Here is a 15,806-nt window from a genome sequence, read left to right on the forward strand (position 1 = left end):
AATTAAGCAAGACAATTCAGCAGGAACTTCACATCTCCTCAATATCTGGACGCAAAGGTGTCTCGAGTCAGAGGGCATGACAAATGAACATTTTCTGATGAGCTGCATAAATGACTCCCATGTATATATAATAAAAAGGACAGCGTGTTTGCTTTGGTCAAGCATGCCATTTTTGATTTTCATTTTCATTTCCAAAACAGATGGGGGTCATTTTTCTGAGAGGGAGAAGATTAATAATTCATGGATTAAGAAACTAAATTAAATGTGAATGGAAGGAGCACACAGCCTTGAGTTGGGTTTGTTATTTTCTTTTGGCTCAGGGTCACTGAACGAACTATGAAATACACACTGTCATTTTCAAGCTGTTCCAATTTGTTGAGGGGTGGGGCAAAAAAAAAAAAAAAAAAGACTAATTTTGAACCACTTAACGGAGTCAATAAATTAAAAAAAAAAACTTTAAGAACTCCAGATGTTATAATTCATCCCCTACATGGTTTTCTGATTTACTGCTCTCTGTTGATTCTGCAAAAAACAGACAAAAAAACATTAGTATATCTCCATATTAGCATACAAAACCTATAGATCCTGTTATTTTAGGTCATAGAGTATGTTGTGTAGCATTTATAAATTATTTAGCATGTACACTGATGGTTACGTAGTGCTGCACGATTTTGGATAAATTGAGAATCACAATTTCGTTTAATCTCTTGATTCAATGACAATGACATTTAACAGACACTTGTCACCATCTAGTGGCCTAACGATGCAATTGTTATTTAAAGAATCAAGTTACTTTCAAAATTTACTCTTTGGATTGCTACCATAGACATCATTCTTTTCATCTGAACTTGTTCCCCAGTACTTCTGTGATCATTTGAATTATTCTAACACAGAAATAACAAAACTGTGTGGTTAAAAGGAATGTGAAGCCGTTTCATACCAACACTATCTGAGTCAGCGCCAACACAGACTTGAATGTTCACTGTGATCGTACTTGTCAGAGGTTTAATAGACATCTAGCTGAATCATTGTCATTTAGGAATAAGATTGTGAGGGTGTATGAATCAAGATCTCTATCTTTTAGCAATTTATCATGCAGCTCTAGTTAGTGGACTGAGAATGACCTGTATTATCCGTTTTTTCCGCTGGATTTAGTTCAGGTATGGTTTCTTCCTCTTTTTCTTCAGTTGGAGGCTCCTCTGCTGGCTTCACCTTTTCAGCTAAAAGCACAATTTAAACACCAGATTTACCCCACATTAACAGAAAAAAGGTGGTCATCTAATTTTCTAAATTAAATGGTGTCTCACCGTCATCGCTGTTGGGAGGAATAACCTTCTCTGCATCTTCTGTGCTGTTAGCTTTGTTCTCTGTGGAGGTGTTGTTCTTGTCTTTAGCCTTATCTTTAGGTTTCGGTTTGGCAAACTTTGCTTTGTTCAGCAGGTAGTTGACCTCCCTGTCCAAGAGGGTTAGCTTAGCTTCAATGTCCTTTGAGAGCAGAACAGGTTTCTCTGTTGGGGACAATTTCTCCTGTTCAGCAACAGTCTCATTCTTCCATGTCTGCAATAAAAACAAAAAACAAAATGTGGAGTGCATCCAAAGGGACTGAGCGGAATTCATTTGAACTTGAGGGAAGGATGAAATAAAATCAAAGGGAACAAGAGAGGGAAATAAAGCTATTACATACCATTGTCTCATTGATGACCCGCTCCAGTGTCTTCATTTCAACCTCTGTGAAGATCTGGTCACCCTCAGGAATCAGTCTAGCACTCCTGTGAACAAAAGGCCATGCAAGTTACCAAGTTGTTTTCTTTTATTTAACATGTTGCTGACTGAACTCAAAACTGCACTGCCCACAAGAGTCCGAGGACTCTTCCCAAAAAATAAAAGTTTAAATATATAAATAATATATTGTTTTTTGTAAGCGTTTACATTTAAACAAATATATTTAAATTCATTATTTTAAAATTGAAAAGAAAATTGATTTAAACTTCAGATAAAAACAATCAATATATTTACCTAAATATACATTAATTTAATATACCACATACATACATGTATATATAAAATAGATTTAAAAATATTTAACATAAATGTCTAGTAAAAATTAATTCTTGAAATAAATTGATTACTACATCATTTAAAAAAGGTTTATTTTCTAAAAATACATTTTAAAAAAAATATTTAGATTTTTTTAAATAAATACATTTAAAATAATTGAAAAATGTTAAATCTGTTAATTTTGAAAATACTATTCTTACATTTATTAAAAAAATAACAAAAGAAAAATTCTAATTCTAAAAATGCATTCATTTTTTAAAATAAATAATACAAATAAAATTATGCATCTCTCACTCACTTGAGGAAGATGGTGGAGTGGTTGAGCATGCTGTTGAGAGCTGCCAGTCTGTCGGGCCATTTCCTCCTCTCCTCCACTCTGAAGAACATGGCTTTACAAAGCTTTCTCAGTTCAGACAGCTTTTCCTTCAGCTCCTTTGTACCAGCGGAATATCCCTCCTCATCCATCCAGTTAGAGGCCTCGCTCAACTTGCCTGTGATCTGCTCCTTCTCCTCCTCAGTCACCACAGCCAGATACTCATCCTGATACAGCTTATCCTAGATGGAGAGAGAGAAAAAAATTAACTAGATGTTTTGTAAATTCAAAGAAATAGTTGACTTAAAAATTAAACTATTTTGCTGTAATAACCATTTTCCACAATGCTCCATCAAAAAGCCTTAAGCCCACTACAGTTTTCTCCTCAAACTCTGCAAATAAAGCTTTCTAGACTTGGACAAAAACAGTTCCGTCATTGAGCAGTGACTCATAGATCCAATGGCGTGACAAACACTGAGAAGGCTGCAGAGAGATCCATTATACCTGCGTCTCAAAGATAAAAGCCTCCAGGCTGTTCAGGGTCTTTTCTCTCTCTTGCTTTTCCAAATCGCGGTCAGTGAGGTCCTGCAGCCTGATATGAGGGAGGAACACATGGTAATTCTTCAGTTACAACAGTCTGTCCCATTTCCCACTCTGTTAATTCATTCTCCACATTAATTAATACTTAGAAGCAAGAGACACTTACTTCTTTTTGGACACTTCAAGGTCCTCTGTGCTGGGAATGAGAACATCGTTCACCTCGAGCTCCACTGTGATGTCTTCTGATATTTTGCTCTTTTTCTGTGGTTTGGGTTTCTTGTCCGCCTCCTCTTCTGCTTTCTCCCCATCTGATTTCTCTTCAGGCTTTTCAGATTTCTCTGCTTCAGTCTCTCCCTGCGTGATGGAAGTGAGAGTTCAGTTCTAGACAGATTCCAAAACTAAATCACATGGAACTCCTCGCCAGTGGCTGGTAATTTTATATGAAATTGCAATATAATACATGGTTGAAACTAACATTTAAGGATTATTGTCTGACCCTTGCTGACGTTAGTGATGCGAGTGATTCAAATGTTTACATTTCTTTTTGTGACGGCTACAAGTTTAAATTGAGCCAAGAGATTTGTGTATGGGACAATCCAACATAGTTTGTCTCTATAGGGCTCTCACATTGAATTGTGTAATTTCCATAATTTTATAAAGATTTTTTTTTATTAAAATTAAATCACTGATTCTGCACCCATAAAATATAATTTGTAGCAAAAGTAACAATAATTTAAAATAATATTATTATAGTAATATTAATAATAAATACAAAAAATCAATGGGCATTAATTAAGAAAGATGTATTTTTCTCATAAAATTATCATATCGGCTATAATATTGGGTATTAATAAAAATAACTTCACCATAAACTTAACATCGGGAGAACTACTGTAGCGCAAGGAACTTTAGGCAGGTGTATATTGCATGCCGTATAATAGAAAACGAGGGGAAGTCAAAAGACTCTCCTGAGAATAACAGGGCAGAACAAGTGAATGAGTCTCTTGAAAGCCTAACTGTCGATCCTCTCACCTGAGTTTCCGCTTTATCCTCTTTATTCTCTTTGTCGTCTTTTTGCTCTTCAGCCTGAGGCTCTCCCTCTTTTCCCTCTTCCATCTCAGGTTTCTCCTGGGCAGACTCTTCCTGTTTCTCTGACTGTTCCTGATCTTTCCCAGCCTCCGGAGTCACTTCTTCTTCATCCTGGACCATTATGAAAAAGCGAAATGTCGAGGTCAAGTTTAAGTAAATGTCTGTCTTATATGGAAACAGACATTAAGCAGATTTACCGTAACTGGTTCCGACATGTTTGCACTTGGCTCGGAGCTGCCACCTCCAAACAGGCTAGAAATTGTGTTTCCAAGCTCTGGGGGGGAACAAATGAAGCAGACAGACTTCCATATATTTTCTTCCACTTAAAATAGGAACTAATACATTTAATATAAATATAATAAAAAAAAAGTGTGCAAAAAAGACTTTCCTCTGGGGTACATACATAATATGTATGTATGTATGCATGTATATATATATATATTTTATTATATAATATATTATTTTTTATTTATCTTAGTTTTTTAATACACTTTTAAATGAAATTGTAATGTGTATTTTTATTGAAAATTGTAAAGTTACCATTTTACTGTACTTTTCATCAAAAATGCAGACTTGATAAGATACTTTGATCTATGATAAGGCAGTTTGCAATGTGAGATGTTCTTGAACAGTCTTCTTTAGTCCAATAGACAACTATATATATATAAATATAAATGAAATAAAAAGTGTATGATTGGGTGTATAAAGACAAAACTTACTTGTGAGCGTTGACTCCTCCTCTTTCTCCTCCACAATGGTCTCAAACACTGACTCCACCTGAAAAATCAAAGGATCTTTAGGCTAATTAAGCATCTACTGGAATAGTACAATTGCATTGTAACAGTGGAAAAATACTACCACTCACTAATTTGTAACGTTTTATAATTAAAAACTATATTGCAGTACTAACCCGGTCCAGAATTAACACCCCGCTTTCATCCATGTTGAAATGGGCCTTGATACCCTTAGATTCAGCATCTGAATGCTTCTTAAAGCTGCTGCCCACTCCAGACAGTTTCACCGTTGTCAGATTCTGAGAGCCAAATATTCTTAGAAAGAGAGACACAGACAGACACTGAGGTTTGATTCAGAAGTTCTATTTTCTGATAGTTTTGAAAAAGTAAACAAATAAAACACAGAATATGAGTAGCATGAACAAAATATGTCTTACTTCATGTCCTGTTCACTGAGAAAGCTGAGGTCTCCATAATTTATGTAGAAGACAAAATCGTCTGTGTAACGATTGAACGTGATGACTTTCCTCTGGGGATACGGGGCCATTCTCTGGAACAGAATGCGCTTGTTGTGCTTCATGGTCTTCAAGCCATCTTCTTCCTCAGTCTCACGATTGAACTCGACCTAAGGAGAGAGACAGAACACATCTGAGAACTTCTTAAATGCACAAGCACAGTAAAAGATCAATAAAATCTGTTCAATTAAACATCAGTGGTTTTAGTTAGGGCTGAGTAAAGACTATTAATACAAATCAAACTTTGTCTTCACCCTCTCACCTGTATGGGAAACACGGCTGCATCTCGGACCAAGAAAGGTTTGACTTTGAAGGCTTTGCTGAGCGCAGCGGCCTGATAGACGGCACCCATCGCTGCAGCTTCATCTGCATTGATGTTCTTGCTCAGTTCCTCTCTGGAAACAAAAAGTGAACAAAGCTGAATTATTTGGCACTGAACCCATTTTAAAACATCTACTCACTTAAAATGTTAATCAATGCTAAGTGTAATCATTCTTATTAGATGTTCTTTAAAATTCACCCAAAAATTAAAATTATCATCAATTACTCATGTCGTTCCAAACCAATGAGACTTCAGTTCCTCTTCGAAACACAAATGAAGATATTTTAAATGAAATCAGAGATTTCTGTACCTACATTGAAAGTCTATTCAACCAAAACTCTGATGCTCCAAAACATTCATAGAGATAAATGGAAGCTTAACTGCACTTGCTTGACGTGTTAAAAACCTCATTACTTCCTGTGAATGCTCAAATGTGCTGGTGTGACACGCGAGAAGGAACCTCATTGGTTCTTGTGCATCAAATGCTTGAGCTTAAGTTTCCTATATTTGAGTGTTCTACATACATTTGCTGATAAATTTTTATTTGAATAAAAGCCTAAATCAAAACGGTTCATTATATAAAGCAACCGTGTCTCTTCACAAGACTTGGATTAAACCACTCGATTCATAGATTTTATGATATCTTTATGAACGTTTTGAAGCGTCAAGAGTTTTAGGTCAGGAATTGATGACAGAATTACATTTTTTGGGTGAACTAACCCATTAAATGTTGAAAAACATGAAACCAAGGCACTAAAGGCCTGTATTCGTTCATGGCTTAAGTAATTTAAAAACAATTACCGGTTAATAAACCTTTATCAGGGTGGTCAACCCTTTAAATGTTTCTTATTTTGTGCAAAGAAAGAACCAAACCTAAACTACTAGCACACACACGAAGGCATCAAGTGTTGGCTGGTTAGCACAGACAAGTTTGTCTCTGCTGGTTGATGTCATAACTGTACCACCCAGCAAAAAACATCCATTGATAGCCAATCAAATGTATCTATACGTTTTTTTTTTTTTTTTACAGTTCTATTTCCTGTTTAAACCTACTTTCCCACAGCTTTAAGCAGCACATCCTGCACTTTAGGCACTCTGGTGGCTCCCCCAACCAGAATAACCTGTTCAATCTCATCCTGTTGGACAAGAAAAATATTTCAGATTATTATTTTAAATCATAGCTATGCAGAAAACATGTATAAAGTCAGTCAATGCCTTGATATTGAGCTCCTCACCATGTTCATCTCAGAAGCAGCTAAAGCGTCCTTCACGGGTCCTGGTACTCTGTCAAACAGATCCTCACAGAGGGCTTCAAACTCAGAGCGAGTCACTTTTGCCTTGAAGTCAATGTCATCCATCAAACCTTCAATCTGAAGAAAGAATGTCAAGATGTTACTAAAGTTAGGTTAAAACTGTATAAGTAGCAAGTTTAACATACAGATATTGTTTGTCTGTTTACATATAATGAATATCTAACAAATCTCACACAGTCAAGGAAATATACATCATTTGATAATACCCATTTAACCAAGGCCAAGCTGACCCAGTGTGGATCAAATGTCAAAAAATAAATAAATGTGAACCGTTTCCTATTTTGCATTATTCATATTACAAAAATAAGTTATCTTCATAATAATTTGAGTCAGTCAAATTGAAAAAATTAATACATTTGAAAAATGGCTTAGTATTTGGCTTGTTGCTCATTTGTTTTGATGACAGCAGACCTCGAGCTACATGAACTGATGATCACGTGATTCAGCATTTGAGATCCAAAGCTTCAGTGGAAGCAAGAACATTGAGTTCACATGGCCAATGTCACAAATTTGGTTACATTTGAATAGTGACCTAGAAATGTTTACACAGATTTAGTCTCGATGAAATGGAAACAGATTTTTCTTCTTGTGATGGTCATCCATGTGAAACGCATTTTCAAAAACAAAAGAAAAAACAACAGGTCATGAACTTGGTTCTATCCATCGGTTGATTGAATTTTGGGTGTTGCACTCAAAAATGGAGGCAGGTCTGAATGTGAGGTTACAGTTGATTGGAAGAAAGGGGTGGGTTTTAAGCAGACAAAATGACAGAAGAAGTCTGGAATACATCACAAGAGAAAAGTCTCATTTCATCAGAAGTTTGATGAAAAATAATAAGAAAAAAACACATTCATGGATGAATCGCCCACAATAGGATCAATAACAAGTATTTCTTGAATTTTAATTTAATGCAGTTTCTTTTTGCAAATTGATAACATTGTATTTTGACTGACTAAATATTCTGTGTAAAAGAAAAGATCAACAATTTCAGTACCTGTGCTGTATGATCAGCATTGGCACTCAGCACAGTCTTGAGTCTCTGAGCCTCTTTAAGGAGTTTGGCCATGGCGCGCAGATTCTCCCTCACGTCCTTGTTTGATTTCTTCTGTTCGTTGAAGAGCTTGGCGAGATGATCTCGGAGCCTCAGCTCAATCTCAAAGCCACCGAGCGTTCTATCAAAGCTGAATATAAAAAAGTGATAGTCAGATGTTTGCGTAATACATACACGTATGAATGTACCGAAGTGGCCAAAACAGACAACCATGACTAACCCAACTCCACGGATCTGAAGCTGAGGCTGAGTGCCAGATTCTTTGGTCTTTATTGTCTGATATGTGACAATCGTGGCTGTTGTGCTGCCCGATCCCATATCATAAAACAAGATATTCTATAAGACACAGAAAAGAAAAGTTAATATTAAAAATCTGTCATAAATCCCACTTAAAAGTGAAAATTCTGCCATCATTTAGGCACACTCAAGTTGTTTCAAACCTGTATCAATGCCTTTCTTCTGCTGAACACAAAAGATGATATTTTGAAGATTGTTGGTAACCAAACAGTTGATGGGCCCCATTGACTTCCATAGTAGGAAAAAAATTGTCAATGGGGCCCATCAACTGTTTGGTTACCAACATTCTTCAAAATATCTTCTTTTGTGTTCAGCAGAAGAAATAAATTAAAAACAGGTTTGAAACAACTTGAGGGTAAGTCGATGACAGAATTTTCATTTTTAAGTGAACTATCCCTTTAATTTCTATATCACAAGTGTCAACAAAAACATTATTTCTGGTTTCCCAGTCTGAAATTGGCTGGCCAAACAGATAGTCCCGCCCACACACTCACACCATTGTTTGACCAAAAAAAAAAAGAAGAAATTAAATCTTCTTAGTAGTACCTGTGCAGTCGAATTGATGTCTTTTCTCCGGAATACTCCATAGTTCAAAGCCACAGCAGTATTATCATTGATAAGCTGAAGGACCTTTAGACCTGCTATGTGGGCAGCCTGCAAGACAGCCCTGCGTTCTGCCTGATTAAAATAGACTGGCACTGTGATCACTGCATCTTTTATGGGCTGCTCTGTTAGGAGAAAAACAAATAAAATTATTGGCCTGTTCAAATATCCTAACCTTCAAATTTACCAAGACAGCTGAACTATTCGAAACACTCATCAAACCTGCAAAGTCTTGAGCCAGAACCCGTGAGTAGTTCAACATCATGCCCAAAAGCTCCTCTGGAGTATACTGGATCTCTCTAGATGAAATATAAAAAAATATTCACAGAAATGATATAAAACCCATTGGTTACAGCTAACGCACCAAGCAAGTGCTTCATTACTTACTCTGAGAATTTGAAATAAACGGTTCCTCTTTTCTCATCTCTCTCCAGCTGGTGCTCAGGGAAGTGTTTCAGATACTGCACCACCTGTGGGTTGTCTGCCGTCTTTCCCAAAATGCTCTGGAGGAATCTGTAAACCACCTTGGGGTTCTTCACAGCCTGTCATGATTCAAGTATGCTAGAGTCAAATGCTTTCAACAAGGTTTTAGAGATTAAGAAAATGTGAATGAATTTTCTTCATGCTACAGTCCATTTTGAATACGTTGACTTATAAAATCTATTTACTGGCAAAAGTTTGGGGTCAGTAATTTAAAAAAAAGAAATTGACACTTCTATTTAGTGACAGTAAAGACACTTATTTTACAAAATATTTTGATCTTAAAAAAATGCTGTTCTTTTGAAATTCAGGAAGTTTTCAACATCGATAATACATTTTTCTTGAGCATTAAATCAACATATTAGATCATGTGACTGAAGATTGGAAAATAATGCTGAAAATTCACAGGAATAAATTACATTATTATATATTATAACAGAAATAAGTTTTCAAATTGTAATAATATTTCACAATATTACTGTTTCCACTGTATTTGTGATCAAATAAATGCAGCCTTGATGAGCATCATAAACAAACATAAAAAAAAAATCTTACCCCAAACTTTTAAATGGTAGTGTATATGCACGTTATGTTTATCAATGTAATCTTTAAAAAAAGAAAATATTTTCTTTTCTTCCTAGCTGACATCAAAAGAAGGTCATGGTGGTGAAAATTATTTTATAAATAAGGAATTTAAAGTCTAAATTTCAAGTAACATCCTACATTGTTTTCTTATTGAATTTCATGTTTAATTTTTAAATGTCACATTATAAGTTGTTAAATACATTGCAACTGCCACTTCATGTTGACTTTTACAGAAGGTATTACTGAGTACAAAGACTTACCACTCCTAAAGCACTGTCTCCAAAAAGCCTCTCGTTTTCCTTTAAGCACACAGCGACTGGCGTTTTCCGCCGGGACTCCCTGCACAAAGAAGCTAAATGTCACAACGGAGTAAACTGCTGTCTGAAACTAATACATCTAAATCACTTGACAAGCTCTGTTGATTTTGGTGCAAAAAGTTTCACGCTGTTCCAACACATACTTGTTTAATACAATCTCCATTGGCACACCGGGTTTTACTATAGCAACTTTCATCCATTCACTGCCCAAGTCCACAGACATCACAGCCACGGATTCTGCAACACAAAAATATCAGAGAGCTGAAATTCTATGATCAAGGATAAGTAAAAAAAAAATGCATATTTATAAGCATCTTGATAGATTCAAGGCATGTTCACACCAAAGACGATAACTATAACGATAAAGATATAGACCTAGTTTTAAGAATTGCACTAAATGTAAAATAATTCATCCTGCTTTTAAAGGGATAGTACACCTAAAAATAGTCATTAATTATTCACCCTTATGTCATTCCCTCCATAGACAGCTACGCAACAACCACTTTGAAGCTTCAAAAAGTTTATAAAGAGATAATAAAACTAATCCATTTGAATGGAGCGGTTTAGTCGATCGCTTTATATGATAAACATATTGAATTTAATCTTTTATTCACATTTAGACATTCATCAGTGAACATAAACAGAAGCTCAAGCGAACCTGCTTGACACGCGAGAACAAACCTCATTGGATCTTGCAGAAGCTCAAACGTGCTGCGTAACGCACAATACCTTATTGTGCGTTAGTGAGAACCAATACCTTATTGAGAACCAATACCTTATTGGTTCTCGCACTTCAAGCGAACATGCTTAAGCTTCCGTTTAAATAAAAATTCCGTTAGTTGATGAATATTTTATATGTGAATAAAAGCCAAAAATGTATTTGTTCATCATAAGGCAATCGAGTCTCTTCAGAAAATTTGAACTAAACTGCACAATTAATATGGATTAGTTTTACGATCTCTGAGAAATTTTTGAAGTGTCAAAGTAATTGTTACGTAACTGTCAACAGAGGGACAGAAAGCCTCTGAAAAAAGATCTTTATTTGTGTTACGAAGATGATCGAAAGTCTTACGAGTCGAAATTCGACTCGCCGCAGTAATATCATCACTCCTGATCACTCCACACTATTACTGAGCTGAGTCGAAGTGCGCCCAAGTGCTATTCCGCCATACATTAAAGTTATCTATTTTACCCGCTTAGAAAAGCACCACGTTTTATTTCGCGTCATCATACTTGGTCGTGTAACTACTCGTTATAACTGTATATTTAAATAGGGAAAACGTGGAGGTGCTTGGTCGCTTCTAACTTCATCTCTGTTTGGTCCCTAATGAATAAACTGGGCTAAGCTAAGTGCTATCAAAGTGTCACCACGCACCAGAGCGATTAAGTGCACACACTGAGACGAGAGAGGTATGTATCAACTCGTCTTCGTTAAGGGAATAACAGTTTAATATGAAAAAAACGGTGGAGTATCCCTTTAATGACAGAATTTTCATTTTTGGGTGAACTATTCCTTTAAGAGCTTGAGCATTTAAAGCGGCAGACTACATAACTGCAGCACATACATTGCATATAATAAACAGAACGATTTTGTGCAGTAGTGTGGACAATATAGTTATCGTTCTTGCAAATATAAGATGATAATCATAATTGTATATGGTGCTTACCTGTTTGAGAAGGCAGGAATGCTACTATTAGGCAAAAAACAGCCCATAATGACAGCCTTTCCCTCATTGTGACCTGCAGAGAAGATTCAAAAACTGGTTTAAAGCATGCAGTTAAAATTAAGCTGAAAGACAACAGCAACTGTGACAGGTCTGTACTATAAACCAGAAAGTATATCAAAAGCACACGTTCCCTCAAATCACCATGTTCAAGACTATTGCTAAAATGGACAGTATTGCATCACAACCCTGATATGAAAAACTGCCCAAGCGCCATATATGGATCAATGTGTAGGTGGAAACAGTCAGCCAGTGACAGGTATGGATAGGTACACGCTGATTTGATGGGATCCCACCCACAAGTCTGAGACAAAGCCTGAGAGCACATGGATCTCAATGCTGTAGTGTAGAGCAGTGGCTCTTAAACCTGTTCCTGGAGGCCCCCAACAGTACATTTTGGATGTCATCCTAATCAAACACACCTTATTCAACCGATAGTAGTTATCTCTGTAGAAGAGAACCACAAAACCTGAAATGTTTTGAGGAGCCTCCAGGAACAACACTGGAAACCACTTTTGTAGTGCTTTCCTGCTTAATAAAGAGACACTATGGGCCCAGGTGCATACAGAATACCATGGGAACATTACTTATGTTCTAGAGTTGGATTGGCTTCTTTTGACTTCATTTTTACAGTCACCGTTCTCTCTCGATTGTCTATTTTAAACACTGATTTAAAAATGCAAAGAGGAAACTTCTAGTTGCACAGCCTGTGTGACGTAAGCCTTATTGAGGCTGTCTGATCCTAATGGTGCTAAGCATCATGTCAAACTGTCATTGCACTGCTTCATAATGTGCAGTAAACATTACACATTTTCAAAAGGCTCAAACATAAGTAAACGCAGCTGATGATCTGCTAAATGTACTATAGTAAGCTAATCTATGAACACATGCAACCACCGAAATGATCCTAAACATCTCCAACAAAGAAAGTGATGGCATGGCACTTACCTTCTGCCAGATCAAGTTTTATATTGATTCTTGTTGACTGATAAATGTCTCTTGACACCTGAACAACAATATCTAGAAACGCTTATCCTGCCCTAATTTTGAACCAAAAGGTTCCTGTGTTGATCCTTAATATCTAATTCCTTACAGATGGCAATATGATCGCATTAACCAGCAATGCTCTGTGATCAGACCACCTCGCTTGCTTGATATTGCTCTTGCAATCACCGGCTTGTTCTAACACATTGGGCCCGGAACGCGGCGTGATCTCATTGGATCCACACAACTCGCTGCTCGCCGAGTGAAGCGCTGATCGCCATGATCGAAAGCCCCACCCCTTTTCTCTTGAATGGAGCGCGCTGATTGGTCCACGTGCCAACCAGTGCATGCGAGTGGTTAGTCGTGTAAGTAAGCATAGATCTGATTGGTCCACGTTAAATAGGAGAACATAACGGCTGTGCGACAGGTTGTAGTCTTTGGTGCTAGTAGCGATGGGAGTCTGAATCATTTCCGATAATTTTTTTTTATATTGTAAACATTTGCTTTTACAGATACAAAACACAGATTATTTTCATTCGTTGCTTATATTACATGTTGTAAAACGGTCCAATACAGCTATAGGACATATTTCTGTTTATTACGTTTCAATTAAGGTAAAAATAAAATTATGTATTAAACCTCGTATGTGCGTTTTGCATATAACATATCCTATTTACAGGACACTGAATTTTCGCCCCATCATAAGAAACAAAGGGACGGTTCTCGGTTCAACGAGATGAATTGTTAAACTGGCTCATGCAATCATGCTTTGTTGACCCAGAACCGGATTAGTTCCCGAATTGGTCATACGATTCCCTGAAAAGATCCGACCGAATCAAAAGAACGGTTCTTTCCAAAACCGCCAATAAAATTTCAAAGAAGAAGAACGGATCGGGCATCGCTTGTAACCATACTGTCTATGCTTGTAACTTTTTGTTACGTCTTTGGGTCGTTTTCTATTCTAACTTTCAAAAGAGCCCATTTAAATGATATATTTTCTGTTTAACGTTAGTGTGTACGTTAGCCTACTTTGGTTTGAAAACCATCAATTATTTCATTTACATTTAAATTAAAATGTAAACTACTTAAATCAAACTGATTTATGGCGTGCTGTGTCAGATTCCAACCTTAAAATATTAATGCGAATACAGATAAATAAAAACAGAAACAATATCCTGACAATAGTCACATGACCGTGATGTAAGTCACATGATTTTGCTAAACAAGAACTGCTTGGAAAATGGCAGCGTTCTTACAGTGGAGACGATTTGTATTTTTCGATAAAGAAACGGTGAAAGATCCGAGTGAAAATGGGAAAAATTTCCAACTACCGATGGGTATATCAGCCTGTGATTCAGGTCGAGGACATATTGTGCTTGGAGATATCCTTACAATGCTAAAATCATGCTTGTGGCTAGCTAGCAATTATGGTACTGTTAAACAATAATACCAAGTATATTTCATATATATTATTATGAAATTATCAATTAGACTGTGGCAAGCCTGCTTTGTAAAACGGATAATCGCTTATGCTTGACGTACGTGTTTTCTTTGAATTTATTTATAAGTCCAACAGTCAACACTTTCTAGCTGATTATATATGGCGATTTCAGGTATACATGTGCGTGTTTTCTTTAACTCGTGTATTGCACATATGGATGGACAGATCTGGTTTTTGACCCGCTCCCTGCAGCTGTCCAGCTTTCAGGCGTATAAACTGCGCGTGACACACCTGTACCAGTTGAAACAACACAACATCCTGGTGTCAGTGGGTCAGGATGAGCATGGCATCAATCCTCTGGTAAGATTCACCACAGGTGTCTGCTGAAGCTACATGTCCATGCAAGTGCTGGTCTCTGTGTGCTTTTGAAATGTAAGCTGATTTAGAGAGTGTGTGTATGTGTCTGCTCATCAGGTGAAGGTGTGGAACCTTGATAAGAAGGACAGTGGCAGTCCCCTGTGTACCCGGATATTCCCTGCCATACCTGGAAACAAACCCACTGAAGTGTCTTGTCTCAGTGTACATGAAAATCTTAATTTCATGGCTATAGGTAGGATTTTTAAATTCCATATCAGGGTTAAATAACAGGGTGTAGAGTTGTTAATGATTCAATTGAACACTAAATGGCATTTGCAACCCATTTCTTTCTGTAATATGATGCATTTCAGAGTGAGACAGAAAATGTAGTAGGGAAAAAGTGTTCGTTTGGTGGATGGCCATCAATAATTGATTGGATTGTGAAAAGTTGGCGTTACATGCCCAAATACCAAATTAGATTTGATGTTCTATTAATATCTGTGTTAAATGCTCAGGATTTACAGATGGTAGTGTTGTGCTGACAAAGGGTGACATCACCAGAGACAGACACAGTAAAACACTCAGCCTCCATGAGGGCAGCTGTCCAATCACAGGCCTGGCTTTCCGACAGGCTGGCAAAGTCACACACCTGTTTGTCGCCACTTTAGAAAAAGTGCAGGTAAGTTTTAGTTGTATGAAATGTAATGTCTTGCCTTTTTAATGAAAGCAGATGTAAATGATACAGAACTGAAAGCAGAAATATTTTTACGTTGACAGTGTTACACATTGTCAGTGAAAGAGTACCCTCGTATAGACCTGGACACTCACGGCTGTGCGCTGCGCTGCTCGGCGCTCACAGACCCCTCGCAGGACTCACAGTTCATAGTGGCTGGAGAGGACTGCGTGTATTTGTACCAGCCTGACGAGAGAGGACCCTGTTTCGCATTCGATGGGCACAAGCTTCTAACTCAGTGGCACAGAGGATACCTGCTGCTGCTCACACACAATAACAAGTCACCTAGCAAGTAAGACTCATTTTTATGGCATGGATTATCTTTTTTTTAGCTTTAAGATTTTTACTTG

General features: G+C 37.0%; 2 protein-coding genes across 2 annotated transcripts in view; one reads left to right on the top strand and one right to left on the bottom strand.

Moving 5' to 3' along the window:
- Positions 1-382: 382 nt before the first annotated feature.
- hyou1 (hypoxia up-regulated 1) lies at positions 383-13,296 on the bottom strand. Its single transcript, XM_079600619.1, has 24 exons — positions 12,890-13,296; positions 11,885-11,957; positions 10,361-10,454; positions 10,161-10,239; positions 9,223-9,377; positions 9,058-9,134; positions 8,779-8,960; positions 8,156-8,271; positions 7,879-8,065; positions 6,807-6,941; positions 6,625-6,707; positions 5,512-5,644; positions 5,172-5,359; positions 4,911-5,049; positions 4,720-4,777; positions 4,198-4,274; positions 3,944-4,111; positions 3,078-3,265; positions 2,876-2,963; positions 2,357-2,613; positions 1,685-1,769; positions 1,308-1,557; positions 1,125-1,220; positions 383-522 (listed from the first exon to the last, which is right to left on the bottom strand). The coding sequence occupies exons 2-24, from the start codon at positions 11,949-11,951 to the stop codon at positions 473-475; spliced, it is 2,952 nt and encodes a 983-aa protein (XP_079456745.1). The 5' UTR covers positions 11,952-11,957; positions 12,890-13,296; the 3' UTR covers positions 383-472.
- Positions 13,297-13,773: 477 nt separating this feature from the next.
- vps11 (VPS11 core subunit of CORVET and HOPS complexes) overlaps positions 13,774-15,806 on the top strand; it is a 32,176-nt gene continuing 30,143 nt past the window's right edge. The window contains exons 1-5 of the mRNA XM_079600624.1: positions 13,774-14,307; positions 14,578-14,726; positions 14,841-14,976; positions 15,239-15,402; positions 15,501-15,748. Of these exons, the coding sequence (XP_079456750.1) occupies positions 14,166-14,307; positions 14,578-14,726; positions 14,841-14,976; positions 15,239-15,402; positions 15,501-15,748 (839 nt within the window). The 5' untranslated portion in view covers positions 13,774-14,165. The remainder of the gene's footprint in view (positions 14,308-14,577; positions 14,727-14,840; positions 14,977-15,238; positions 15,403-15,500; positions 15,749-15,806) is intronic.

This window comes from Phoxinus phoxinus, assembly GCF_949152265.1.
Source record: "Phoxinus phoxinus genome assembly, chromosome: 23".
NCBI classification, from domain to species: Eukaryota; Metazoa; Chordata; class Actinopteri; order Cypriniformes; family Leuciscidae; genus Phoxinus; species Phoxinus phoxinus.

What these genes read in the sequence shown, in the direction of transcription:
- hyou1 (XM_079600619.1), bottom strand. Translation starts at nt 11,951, where the DNA reads ATGAGGGAAAGGCTGTCATTATGGGCTGTTTTTTGCCTAATAGTAGCA. An exon ending in ATGCTGATCATACAGCACAG is followed by an intron (nt 6,942 to 7,878) that starts GTACTGAAATTG and finishes TTCTTTCTTCAG; the next exon opens with ATTGAAGGTTTGATGGATGA. An exon ending in CAGCCGTGTTTCCCATACAG is followed by an intron (nt 5,360 to 5,511) that starts GTGAGAGGGTGA and finishes CTCTCTCCTTAG; the next exon opens with GTCGAGTTCAATCGTGAGAC.